The 14534-nt window shown below is 34.0% G+C and overlaps 2 protein-coding genes across 2 annotated transcripts in view; one reads left to right on the top strand and one right to left on the bottom strand.

Annotated features, from left to right (window-relative positions):
- Positions 1–14534, bottom strand: part of LOC114669500 (F-box only protein 44-like) — a 560525-nt gene that overhangs the window by 282362 nt on the left and 263629 nt on the right. The window lies entirely within an intron of this gene.
- Positions 1–14534, top strand: part of pak2b (p21 protein (Cdc42/Rac)-activated kinase 2b) — a 55063-nt gene that overhangs the window by 17064 nt on the left and 23465 nt on the right. The window contains 8 exon segments of the mRNA XM_051923574.1: positions 2153–2285; positions 2287–2384; positions 4138–4238; positions 5338–5491; positions 5724–5755; positions 6040–6153; positions 6427–6553; positions 13395–13462. Of these exon segments, the coding sequence (XP_051779534.1) occupies positions 2200–2285; positions 2287–2384; positions 4138–4238; positions 5338–5491; positions 5724–5755; positions 6040–6153; positions 6427–6553; positions 13395–13462 (780 nt within the window). The 5' untranslated portion in view covers positions 2153–2199.

The raw sequence follows: 14534 nt of genomic DNA, 5'->3' as shown, positions 1-14534 counted from the left end.
TATAAATACACTGAATTTGTCACTTCAGGGTGCAGACAAAACCGTTGTCGAATTGCAAGAAAAATGTTGTGCCTTTGAAACAAAACTGAGCATTTTCTTCAATGACATGGAAGGTGGCAAGATGCTGCATTTCCCAAACCTGAAGAGCTGCATGACAGCTGATCAACAGGCATGTTTTCAGTTGATTTCCACATTTCTACATCATTTGAAGGTCGAGTTTGATGAACGTTTTAAGGATTTCAAAAAACTGAAGCCTGTGTTTTTGTTTGTTGCTGAACCTTTCATTGTCCAGCCTGACGGTGAATGGACTCAAACCTGTCACTGTTGCAAATGGAAGCAGTTGATTTGCAAGCTTCTCACGTTTTAAAAGCAAAATTGAACGAAGTCGGCATAACAATTTTTTGGTCAAAGTTTGTTCCAGATTCTCAGTATCCTGCTGCAAAGAAACTGGCGATTTCCGTGCTCACTATGTTTGGTTCAACATATTCTTGTGAGTGTGCATTCTCCACTATGAACACTATCAAGACGAAACATAGAAGTGTATTTACCGACCAGAACCTCAGGAATGCAATAAGAATTGCACTGACTGGTTACTCACCGAACTATGCTGCCATTATGAAATCGAAACAACAGTTCCACACTTCACACTGAGTGACAATCATTTACGTACTAACTGTTGTAATTGGTGTGTTAATTGCAAGTAGTCATGTGACTTTTTTGAATTGTTTTCCATGTTTTGTGCATGTCTTGGTCTTCTGTAAAAATTTTATCATTTGCGTTGAATCTATTACTAGCCTCCTACAGACCTACACGGTAAACCTGGCTATAGCGGACCCCGATAGTTGGTGGCTAACTGAATGTGGACCGGCATTCAAAAACTTTGAGTACCCCTGCTGTAAACCATGGTAGAAATTTGTCATGTGTTTTGTGCACGATTTGCACTAAATACAGCAGCTATTTGAATTTTGCCAATTGGGCCTGAAGCAGTAATCCTTTTTCTGTCATAATTTGGACCTAAAACTGATTCTTTTAGCTGTTGTGCACATACAGACCAAGCTGTATTGTGTATCAGTTCTTCATGTCGTCTATGTGTGTTAAGCTCATCATGGTGTTTTATTTATTTATTTATTTATGTTATTGTCATTTGATGCTAGAATGTTTGTTGCTACTTGCAAGAGAGTCTGTTTTCTTAAACTACCAGAAATCCATTGTATCAATTTTTTTTTCCTTAAAATGAGACCAATGTAATAAAATCCAAATTTGAAGTAATGCAGCATCTTAGAATTATTGGCTGTTGAGTATCTGGAAATTTTAGCAGTGAGGCAGCATGAAAAAGTAGTGCATTGTTTTAAGTTGAGCATCTACTGTTTGTAAGGCAGTAATAATGCATGTAGCATAAACATGTTTTTTTTCCTCTTACTGGCTGTAGTTTAGAAGGCACTAATATTTCATGCATTTTTTTTTTGCTAAACAATCCTGGAATCTTCAGTGTCATAAAGATAAGTAGTAAGATATACTTGCTGTTTAATCTCTTATCGGTATCTTTGGTCTGCTGTCCAGCTCATTGTGAAGGTTTAAGAAGAGCATATAAACATTTCTGAGACCATTTAAAAAACTTTTTATTTTCTTTTCACAAGGCATAATATGCATTTTTTGGTTTGCTGTTGGGAAATACTGCTGCATTTGCAGCTCAAGTTACTCTGCTTTGTGGTTAATGAGAGGAAGTGAAGTCACTTCTGGAGAGAGAAACAGCAGTTTGATTGCATTACTTGTGAAATGCTTGTTCTGTTTAGGTATCAATGTACCAAATGTCATACTCTTCAATTAGATTCCACACTTAGTATAAAATGAGACAGCCTGATCCACTGAGCTTTCCTTAACTCTATTTGATCCAACTTCCATTTTAAGCATACACATGTAAGTTAAATTGTTAAATATGAGCACAGTTGAAGTGTTTCAATGTTCTGGTTATTTAGTAGCATTTTCTGCCTTTAAGTGTGCAGTATTTTTTTTTTTTTTGTGTGTGTATTTACCAGTAATCAGCGCCATCTACCTATTCATAATTTTCTTAATCTTTTGCTGACTTTTATCCTCTTTCTTTCTTATTTCAAATTTGGTCCTAATAGTATTGATATTTTGTTTTTATTGACAGGTATTCTTTCTCTCCCTCTTGTTTTTCTTGGGTGTCTTTTCCCTATCATGTCTGATAACGGAGAGCTGGAGGATAAGCCGCCTGCACCACCTGTTAGAATGAGTAGTGCCATATTTAGCTCGGGTGGGAAAGACCCCCCTTTCTACTAACCACAGTTCTAAGCCCCTGCCTTCTGTACCAGAAGAACGCAAACCCCGCAATAAGATCATCTCCATCTTCTCCACAGAAAAGGGTGAGTCAAACCGTAAAGTTCCTATGAATTTTCATTTCCTAGTATGATTGTGGAAAACTGAGTTTTTAAGTTTTTGATTTTGCATAATTTTTTTTGTATTTGGTATTTGTTACACTGTATTAATGCCCAAGAGGAAATTGTCTTTTCATTATACGCATGACTTAAGATTTTGTGGTATATTTTGTTTGGATTAGGGGATACATGTTGAAATATACAGTAGTTACTTCTGAGTAATGGAGTCTTCTCCAGGGTTGGTTTTTGTCCAAAGAGTTTGGGAATGTTGTGTTATGCTACATTTACAGCTAGTCGTCTTTTTTTTTTGTTTGTTTGTTTTTTTCTATTTTCACAAAATTGAAGAAATGCCAATGTACTTATATAATGTTATTGGAATAAACATGACTAGACAAATTTCTGCAGCAGTGGCATTATTTCAAAGGGTGAAGTTCCTATTCAGTCATCTTTCTATGCCTGCTTTATTATTTTGTTTTTAAGAATATTCAGTAATTATTACTGGTTATAATTTTAACAAGGTTTTAAATTTCATGGTGCACGTGGAAAGAAAAGACAAGACTGAATAATTAAGTCTTTGCTTAAATGACTTAGTAGTTTGATTCAGCAATATAACATCTTGGCACCTGTTTAGGTTAATGAAGAGATCATGGTTCACATCTTCTTAATACAAACAAATCTATAAATCATTGTTTGAGCTTTTAGAAATAGTCCTGAATGTTTTGAGCATGTAAAGGTTAGAAGAACATGTATAAAAAGCAAAGGAGAAAGAAAGGTAATAATTGAGCAAACTTTGAAAATGTTTCTAACTAATAGTACAGTTGTTCTACTAGAAAATATTGATGAAAGGCTGGCACTGGTTTCTGACCTGACAAGATGCACTTAGGGCAGGGGTGTGTTGTTAGAGAGGTGGCACAACTGAATTATTAAATAATAATTACAATAAGTAATTAACATAACAGAATGTGTTTAAAAAAATAGGCCTACAAATAAATTTTATTTGAAGTACAAAATAAGCATGCCCACAAAAATGCATACACATTTTTAATGTATTTGCTTTGAAGACCGAGGAAGTCTAAAGGCAGTGTCAGATTTAGGTCTCAAAAAACATGCAACGAGTTATAGATGGAAGGTATGATACTTTATAAAGAATGCAGTTGCTAAACCCTCACCACTCCTCAGACACTGGGGATGTCATCTTAAGTAATCACAGTGCATGACTAATTACTAAATACTTCAGAGTCTTCACATTGATTCCAAGTCATGTATTGCACGATCCGAGTAGCTCAAGGTTAGAGGAATTTTGGAATCCAGTTGATATAAGGAGTTCTAGAATAAGAAGAGCACCATGCAAAAGTAAACAAACACAAACCATAATTTGCTTCAAGGTTGGACTAATGTATTTTAGTAAATTAAAAGAAATGCACTCCTTCAAGGAAAATAAATTCTTAGATTTTTTTCATATTTTGAGCTCTATAGCGATGTTTGCTTGCATCTGGTAGTTGTGACTTTCATTTAGTGATTTTGATGCCATTGCCTTTTATTACTTTATTATGGAGAGATAAAAAAAGTGTAGTTGCCACATAAGTAACTTTAGAAATCTGACAAAACATAGTCTTGTGTGCAGATACACTGTAATGCTCAGCAATGATTTAGAATTATAGAAAGAGATGTATATGTGAGCTTGTTAGGTTGATTGTATTCTTGTTTCTAAAAACGTATTTTTTATTACTTTTAATCCAAGGTGGTAGGAAAAAGGAGAAGGAGCGTCCAGAGATTTCACCACCATCCGACTTTGAACACACCATTCATGTTGGTTTTGACTCTGTCACAGGGGAGTTTACTGTGAGTGTTAAATTCTTGGCGCTTTTAAGACTGGTTTGTCTTTAGAGTTCATCTAATCAGATATTTATGAAGCAAAATAAGCAGCTACAGTCACTGGTGTAAGCTGTACATAAGGAGTTTTTGCAAGAACAGTCCTTTCAGATCAGCAAATGTATTTGTTTTGTATCAAACTGCTTCCCTATTTTCCCTGATGTTCTTGAAGAACAGTGGATCTACTTGAGTTAGTCTCTAAATTTAAATTATTTCATTGTGTCAATAATCGGCTTCCATTTGATTTAACTGAGAATGTGTAGCTTAGACCATACTGTCCTAGAATAAACTTACAGTAACTTTTTTTTATTTAATAATTTTTATTGTAATCATTCCATACAAATAGATCAATTAATAACCAAACAAAATTGAAGACCAATCAAACCCCACCCCTGATACAGTAACTTTCTTAAACTTTCTTCAGTGCCTTTATGTTCTCCATTTAATACACAGAACTATCCAAATTATTGATAATTTGGCTTCATAATTGCCTTTTACAGTTGAATCCTAATCGTCTTGACTTGCATGCCTTGCAGAGAATTGTAAAGCGTACCTTAGCACCTTTTATCCTTTTTACTTTTTTTGTGATTAGTCAGATATTTACATTTGATGATCAATGCTGAGGACCTGCAGTAAGAATGGAAAAGATAACTATTTAAGTAATGACAAGATTCTGTTCAGTTGAGAGTGTACCCATGGCATTCTGTTAATAACCAGTACAGTCAAGTCATTTGTTTTGCATTACTCTGTATTCACAGTTTCTTCACATATTGTGTTATTATCAAAATGTTCTAAAGATTACTATTCTAATAGGTTGTTCTACCAGACAGTAGTCTGTACTGATGTACAATAAGTAGACCGTGTTTACGTTTATAATGAAATTCAATTTGAGGGTATGTTTAGATAACTTTTGTTTAATTTACATAAAAGTGATATTTAAATTAAAAGTTACAGTTTACAAGTGGTTATGGCTACGGTTTGAATAACACCAGTACAACTTAGTCTGTCCCCTTGTCTGACCACGATTGGAAGTTTGCACAGTGATGCCAAAATTCCAAATTTGATTTAGGGTATGCCGGAACAATGGGCACGACTGCTTCAGACGTCCAACATCACCAAATCTGAGCAAAAGAAAAATCCACAGGCAGTCTTGGATGTTCTCAAATTCTATGATTCAACCACTGATACAGCAAAGCAGAAATACCTCAGCTTCTCAGCCTCAGGTAAGAGACCATCTTTATGTTATCATTTGTATGTCTCTTCTCCCTTTGGAAGGAAATTATTTGGCTGCACAATGTCTGATTTACTCCAGAAAAAAGCCAGAAAAGTATTAGTAGTCTTCTGAAAATAATCATGTTACATGCAACTAAGCAGAGCTGTTCTAAAGCATTTTATTTTTAAACTAATGCAATGTGAAAATAATTTACCTGATAAGTGCTCTGTACCTTTTTGCAGACAAAGATGGTTTCCCTTCAGGAGTTCAAGCAGTAAGTGTTCACTTTTAGTAATATGGTGATATTATTTAATTTTCAGGGTTTTTTTAGCTTTTATTTCCAGTGAACTTGGCATCCTTGCCAATATTATTCATGTTGCCATTTCTAAATGGCAGGGCTCACCGTTTTATATCCCTTTCAGAGTAACTATGTTGCAGATTTTCTAACGAAATATTTAGTCAAGTATGGATTTAAAAATAATAAATTCTTTCTTTGCTTAAAATTCATCCTGTTAACACTTGTACTAGAACCTTTTGCTAATTGGCTATTGTTTTCAGCCTACAAAGAAGGGGACTGAACAGTCTGCTATAAATGCTTTTACTGAGGAAGAGGATGATGACGAGGAAGCACCACCTCCTATTGTAGCACCTCGGCCAGAGCATACCAAGTCTGTAAGTAATTTACAAAATTATATATCCAGAGGTCTTATAACAAAATTCTTTATGTATTTTTTCCTCAAATTAGGAAAGTTCCATTTGTCTTAAAAGTTAGATTTTTTTAAATATCAAGATCTAATATAGTTGAGAATGTTCAGTTAGAATGTTGTTGACAGTGTCCTGAAATTTGTGATCTAATTTAATTAATCTTTCTGGTCCATGATTTATTAGCCTTTTGTTGTTTATCTGGGTGTACTTACTTGCTTGATTCTAACTTTCTGCAAATAGGTATACACACGCTCCGTCATTGACCCAACTCCTGCACCTGTTCCTCATAGTGATGGAGATGCCAAAGGAATTGACCGACAGAAGAAGAAGGCCAAAATGACTGATGAAGAGATCATGGAAAAATTGAGTATGGCCTTTTTTTCTCATATTTTTATCTAAATCAGGTGTTTCTTTGTACCACACAGTAGCCAACTGAGAGATTGTAAACTTCATTCTTAAAAGCACATAGCAGTGTCTGTAGTGCAATAATTATTTCATTTTTTTCACACTTCAAGAAGTCCTAGAATTTGGAAGAGGACATGATCTATCTGCCTAATGTCTTTAAGATGGCTCTTTTGCCTGTTAGCCTGTGGTTCATTCATAGTTGGTTCAGTGTTTCTTTTTACACATATATCCAAGTCCATATTTAGTAGTAATTGATAATATAATCAGCTAACCAATTCATTTCATTTTTTTTTTTAAACAGGCGCCTTCTAAGAGTTTTGTTTAACTTGTCAGATATTGTTTTTAGAAATTGGCATAAATGGCAAACAAATGACACGTAAAGGGGCCATATAATTAACACTTATTGTCTGGTGAAGGGACCTCTTTATTTTTGTATTATTTTGAAGAGAAAATGTTCCTTATTTTTCCTCCATATTAGTTTTATCAAAATACAAAGGATGTTGTGCAGGATAACTGAGCTTACAATAAGTAATATGGTGTTTAATATCAAATTCAGCTTCAACACTATCACCAGCTAGAATACAGAGCTATGAATTTGGAAAACCCATTGTGTGTTTGTCAGTCAAATATATTAAGACATCTTAAGTGCTGATAGAGGCCCAGTGTGGCATTAATACAGTTTTGTCAAATTTTAAAGATGCTTTGGGTAGTTCTTTGAATAGAAGTATGCTATAGTATTTGGGAATGAGAATGAATCTAGATTGATCTTAACATATATACAACAAATTGGGATGTCAATTTATACTGTAATACATCATTAAAATCTCATGACATTCTGAGCTTGTGAGTTTTCAAATTTAGGCTTAAAGAGAAAAGTAAAATAGCAAGCTGCAACCACAATATCTAAAAAGCAGAGTTGGAAAAAGTACTAAAAAATCTACTTGGAAGTATTACTACGTTGATAAGCAAAATTAGTAAAAGAAAAGTATGTTGCATTGAAATTGCTCCAGTAGAAGTTAAAAAAGTAGGCTTGGAACAGATTACTAGTTAAAAAAAAAAAAAAAAAAGTACAATTTTTAGTTACTTTAGAAAAAAATTAAAGTAGTAAATATCTATGCAGTGCATTGGAAAATACAAGAATATACATAACAGTAGCATAGATTTTATTAAGACATGTGTGATATGTTAAAATAGTTTTTTTGTACATTTACATAAATTCAGTCAAAAAAACTCATGTAAAACTGCAAAAGTCATTTTATCTAGTCAGTGTCAAAAATTGACTGATTAAATGATAAAAATTGTAAACACGGAACAAATATGACAGGAGGATGCAGTGCCGTAATTTTGCTAGCAACTTTTTAATGGATTTTAAAATATGAAAAGTTTCATGTTTCAAACCAAAATCAAAATAAACAGCACACTACTATTATTACTACTACTACAATAATTGTTGTGTAGTTCCAATAAACTGGACCCTTCATAAACTGCAAAGTGACTCATACACTGCCTTTCTGAAATTAGATTTAAATTTATTAAAACAAGTCAATCAATCAAAGGCCTGCTCTGTTATAGATTGCTACTAAAAAGTACTCACTAGGGCTGCAACAACTAATCATCATAATCCATAATAATCGATTTTTAAAAATGTTTGCAGTGATCACTTTGTTTGATTAGTTGATTACGGCATTAGGGTGAGTATGTTGTGCCCTGCAATTGCGTCACCATCTCATTACGATGTGAATGCATTTGGAAAAAAGGCAGATGGTAGGCAAGTTCCAGAGAAGACAGTGTGACCTAAGAGTTTAGGAGCACTTTTACTCTGAATGCAGAAAAAAAAGTAGTGAGTTGCAAATTACTTGGGTCTGACATCATATGACATGAGAGCACAGTGGAAATGCACAAACTTTTGCAAAGGAAAAATGTGTAGAGAAGGAAGACTTGCCGTCATCCCAGTAAGTTGAATGTTACTTCAGATATACACAATGTTTTCTAGGCTACGTATAATGACATGAGTTTTGGTTTGCTGTGAAGAATAATTTGAGTCATATTCCGGACATGTACAATGTGAACAAAACACTGCCAATTGTGATGGGTTTTTTTTTTATAACGTGGTCACTCTGTTAAATTAGGGTGTTGCATTACACACTTGCAAACACTTGTAACATTAGCGTGTGTTTACAAAAAATGGTTGCAAAGAAACAACAATCCCTGTCCAAGCAGAAAACTTTTTTTAAAAGTCTCGTGTGCAAAGGAAATCAAAAACTTGGTTAGAGTGCAATGAGGAATCTTACAACACATCAACAAAGACTAAAAGGTGTATTGCTCATTCTGAGTCAAAAGATAGGAGCGAGATGGAAAAGCGAAAGTGTCAGACAAGCTGGCTATTGGACTTCAACTGGCTTTTGTACAATCTGGAGGAATCTGTGATAATGTTCAGGTACTGCTGCAGTAAGCCTAGTTTAGCTGGCAAAACCGATGGTTTTTTCTTTTTTTTTTTCGTCTGGATCAAACATGAAAATCTTAACAGCACATTCCTGACAACAAATGACAGGCAGCAGGCTACAACAGTGTATTGCCTGCTAGAAAATGTACCAAAAAATCTGCGGTAATGAAATGTTTCCATGCGCAAAAAAGACAAATGGTGATGTCAAAAGATATGTTAACATTCAGTTAAAATAAACTCTGCATATTACTTAAAGAACTGAGTTTCACACAGATGAAACACATTTTGCTGCAAAAGGAAAATAGTCTGGATGTTTCATATGCTAACCATGTTCATTGTGCTGAACTAATTTCAAACAGTACTACAGACTGCAGACAAAATACAAAAGAAACTAATAAAGTCATGATGATGCATCAGATTTTTCTATGGTAGAATATTGTGGTTGTCAGAAGTGTTGATTTAATGTGATGTAATGTTTTAAGGAAATTTTGTGTATGTTCATTGCACCAGAAGTACTACAGTTTAATTTCTATTTATTTCTTTTCAAAGTATTATTATTTAAATATTGTATAAAAACCTTTATTTTATTTAACATATCTATTAGTAGTTTTTTGGTTTTTTTTTTTAAATATATTTCTGAAAATTTTACACAGACCTGTTTAAGTGGTGAAAGGTTCCATTTAATGCACTTCATGTGTTTAATTCCAAATGAATTTTTTTTTTACAATCCAACTAACTGTTTAATCATCAAAATAAACACCAGATTAATCAATTATCATAATAATCATTAGTTGCAGCCCTATTTTTGCCTACTGCACTAATGCTGCATGTCATTGAAGTAGCCTTTATATTTCAAATACTAAAACATACAAAAAACACGATAATAAATGCATGGTAAGCACAATATCGAAATCATTTCTAAATGTTTTGTCAATATAGTCCTATAGTAGTTATTCTAAAATATAATTTGAAACAGTAAAAACTTCAACAAAGATAAAAGGTTAAAGATTTGCAAATAAATGGAATAAATAAATAAATAAATCATTAGCACAGTGATGCGCAAACTTGGTCCTGGAGACTTGCTGTGGCTGTAGGTTTAAATTCCATCCAGATTCACAGTCTTTAATAATAATTGATAACTGATCCCATTTAATTAGTTGTTCTGTTTTGTTTAATTTACATTCAGAAAAGCAGAGTAGTGTGATTTTTACATTTATAAGGCATATGCCTTTTTAAGGTTCCATATACTAGAATATCTTGGAGTGGAATATCAAAGTAATTATGGAGTAGCTTCAGTGCTGCCTCAGACTGGACCTGTGCCTTTAATGTTCTCATTTTCTTTTACGCCATGCAGTTTTTGCCTTGCTTATTGTATATAATTAACAATGTTGGCACAATGTTTTTTGTGAACAGTTCCTATAATCCACTGTATATTACCTGTAATTTTGTGAGACTGCTGCTTCCTTTTCTCTGTTGTGTAATTTTACATTTTTTTTTTTTTTTTTTTTTTTTTGAAGTAACTAACATGCTACACTTTTGCACTGCAAAATTCCTACCATTTCATTTATATAAGAAACTATTTTTGTAGACTAACTTTTGCAAAGGATCACATCAGGTTCAGGGGTATTGAGCGCTGTGGACTGAATTCCCAGTGCTCTTTTGAGTATTGATTGGCGATTGACATGATATATGTACATTTACCAATGTGGCATTAGATTTGTTGGGAATTCATTTCTTGTACTCCTGCAGTCAAGTCTTTGTCTGCTACCTTGTCCAGTTTTAAAGGTCATTGTATGCATTACTTTGCCATGTTCAAAGTGTATCTGAGCAACAGTTGAAAGCAAGACTGTTTTTTCAGTCTGTCTTACTCCTTTTCCTTAAATTATGAAAATATGCTTACATAACGCACATTTTGTTTGTTGTGAAATGGTTTCAGTTTTCTTCTTCTGCCTCAGTGTTGAAGTTATAATCCTCAATATGGTTAAACATATAATTTTCAAATCTACTGATTAGAAGCACATATGGGCTGTTAAAAATTATAATTATTTTTTTATTCATTCTTCTTGTTGGATTACTGATCTCGGTCTTGCTATTTCTACAGATTCAAGCTAGGGTTTGTCTTTACTAGCCCGTAAAACAGAAGTGAATGATTTCCATCAGAAGTGTTGTTACATATTATCTTGGAAACAAATTATTTTTAATAATGACTCCATAAAGCTTCTTATTGACAGTTTGAAAATGTAGAGTAGTCATGAGTGAAATCTGCAGAATTCTTTTCGCTGTGAGTTTGGCAAAATCACGAAACTGTTTGTGAAGTTCAAGAAACTCTAAAATACATCAACGTTATTGTGGAAGGTGGAACTGAAATAGTTTTGAGTGGCGTATAATGGCGGAATGGTGATTTAAGTGTCCCTGTGGGCCAGGGAGGCACCAGCTAGATGTGTTGGACTGATTATTGTGGCCAAAAATATGATCTGAGCTGTGAGGCAGCGCTAAAGATGCAAACAGAGCTTTAACCACAAACAAAAGAAAAATTATATATCATTGCACCCACAAAGTTTCAGTTTTGGGGCACACATTAGCCATGTGTAGAAACGGGGGCAAGAGACTGGCTCTTTACTTTGTTTAATGTTGTGTCACCAGTCACGTCTTTTTTTGATTACGATCTCTGTGCAAATGCTTGACGTTTTTTTCATCCACGAAGAAGATAAACGCCTTGTAACCAGTAATAAGTCTTTTGTTGTTATTATGTCGCAGGGTCATATGTATTTTGTTTCTCGTGGAGGGAGAAGGCTTCTTTAAGATTGTAGCTGGACACAATTATTCATGAAATTAGCCACGTGGTGCTGCAGGAATCAGTGTTATGTCCAATGGCAGTACTCAGTATTTTCATTATGGTAAGCTAATGTACTCCTCAAATTTTTCGCCGGATGGAAGGCGTGGTACTGAAAGGGTGGTAACATCACGCATGCCTGAAGCAGCTCCACAACGATCTTACTGCATGCATGTATGAAAGTTCTGTGCATAACTATTGTAGCTCTGTGATGTCACACTGGCCTCACATGACATCTTGGGGCACTTGGGGGAAAAATGCTCCCCTAAACCACCTGCAGGACAAATTTCCAGGAAAGTATTTGGTGAACAAGGTCACCAAGGAATAGAAAATATTTGCTGCGTAAAATACTTTCATAAATCTTTTCCAGTCAACACTGGTGGCAAAGATGAATTTATATCCTGAACTACCTCTCCTTCTACTTCTTGTCTGTAATTGTGCCCTGTCTTTTGATTTGCCTTGTATTGCTTACTTTGCATAATTTTTTGGGTACCCGTTCAGATTTGGTTGGATTTTAAGACAGTCTATGAGAATTGCTGTGATTCCTCATGATGATTATTCAATTACTGGCCTGGCTGACTTACCACAGTGGTCCCAGTTCCTTGCAGAACACTTTGAGACAGGATAAACTTCAGATGTGGAAATAATATGGTATATTTCAACTAAACTTTAATATTAAATATTGTTCACATCAATCTCCTTGGTTTTTTTTCCTCATCTTTGGGATATAGATATCATTCATTGCTTCAAGAATTTACATTTTTTACTGAATAAAAAGTTACCTTGATTGAACAAACAGATGTATTACACTAGAGGTTTCCACGTATGTGTGTTATTTATTTATTTTTTACTGCCCCTGTCCTAAACTAAGATTAACTTTGAGAAATGCATAAATACTCGGGCAGAAATCAGCAATATTTAAAGCAATTAATCAAATTTGGACTTTTTTCTTTGCTTAGCGTCCTGGATTCAATTCCTATCCCTGACTGCTGTTTTTTGTCAGATTTTTTTCTTTTTCCTCCAGGTACTTTGTTTTCCTCTGGTATCCCAAAAATTAATTTGCAGGTTGGGTTAATTGACATAGGCCATAGTGTGGCCAAATGTGACTAGACTAGCACTGTCCCAATTTGGTTCCTGTATTTATTCCCAATGCTACCAAGACAGTCTATACTTCCTGCAGGTTATATATAATGTGTATCTGTTCAGTACTTAGTGTTATGGCTAACCAGTTATTCAAATACCTGTTTGTAACCCATCCAAACAAGAGAGCATTAGAGAGATATGTGCAGAAATGCTGAGATTTTAAGAATGGCAGGCCAAAAACATCACAGTGACAAACATTTTTACTGTAATAAACAAAAAAAAAATGCCTGTTATATTAGAATTGTAGGGGGTCTTTGTAGTCAAACTATAAACATCCCTCTATAGAGTTTTTAACCACATTCAGATATCTAAAGACAAAATAAAACTTGACATATGTAAAATATATTTATTTATTTGTTTGTTTCTTTGTTTGCTTATTTTTAGGAACTATAGTTAGTATTGGAGATCCTAAGAAGAAATATACCAGATATGAGAAGATTGGTCAGGGGTGAGTGCTGAATTTCACAAGTCTTCTTAAATTCTAGACAAATGTCAAGCAGTACATTTAAAAAAGAAAATCTGAGAGGACAAAAAACAAAAAATACAGTAGTTAAGGTGAAATACTTTAATTTTGGTCAACCTTGATGTGAAAAAATTGATCAGAATCATCATTTGTGCAAGGCTTAAAAAGTGCACAATCAGTGAAGTGATTATGGTTAATATTAAAAAAAAGTTTTAAAATTACAACAGTATATATACATTTTTAAATTTGACTCTGTAGTTTTTCACTTAAAAGCACCTATAATTTATATTAATATTTGTTTCAATTATATACTTCTGCACACTTTAAATATGAAACTGACACTATTAAGAAAATACAAATAATTTGCATTGCAAATGTTTTATTTACTGAAAACTTACTTATTTTTTGAAAATCTGTTTTCTTGTAAGATTTATAGCCAGCTGTTGAATGCTGCAGACCACCCCTTTCCAGTAAACAATTAGGGAGTCCCTACAAACCAAACTCTGAATTACAAAAATACACAGGGGTAAGGTACTACAACCCTGTAGTTAAAACTGTATCAAAAGATATAAAAAAGAAAGTCTAGAGCCTGTCTACTTGAATTTGCTACAACATGTGCTACCCTTTCTTGGGTACACTCCCGCCATTAAACACTCCGGGAAACTAGTGATTATATCCATCTTTCTTTCATAATGACTCTGCCCACTCTTTATTCAGACTATTCTTCTGACTCTAAGCTCATTGGATCTGTGACTGGTGGCCTCTTTCATGTCTGTTGCTTGCAGTAATTCTGTGTTTGAATCTGATCTGAAGCATTTTTGGACCAGACATAGCCTTATAAATACCCTGGGGATGTCATCACAGAGCTCCCTGTGGCTGCACATGGTATTCCTACTGGACTTTAGGTCCATTTACTTTAATGAGAGGCCATTTTTCTGTCACCATTGAATTTATAAGTTTGTATTGTGCATCCCTTGCTGTCTTTCCATTATATTTTTATCTCTTAAGTAATAAAATCAAATACCTTTTTTACTCTGTCCCATTTTGGCATCACTGTTGGA

This window comes from Erpetoichthys calabaricus, chromosome 2 (assembly GCF_900747795.2).
Source record: "Erpetoichthys calabaricus chromosome 2, fErpCal1.3, whole genome shotgun sequence".
Classification (NCBI taxonomy): Eukaryota; Metazoa; Chordata; class Cladistia; order Polypteriformes; family Polypteridae; genus Erpetoichthys; species Erpetoichthys calabaricus.
Note: the sequence above shows the minus strand (reverse complement) of the source record. Positions and strands in the feature narration are given on the sequence as shown.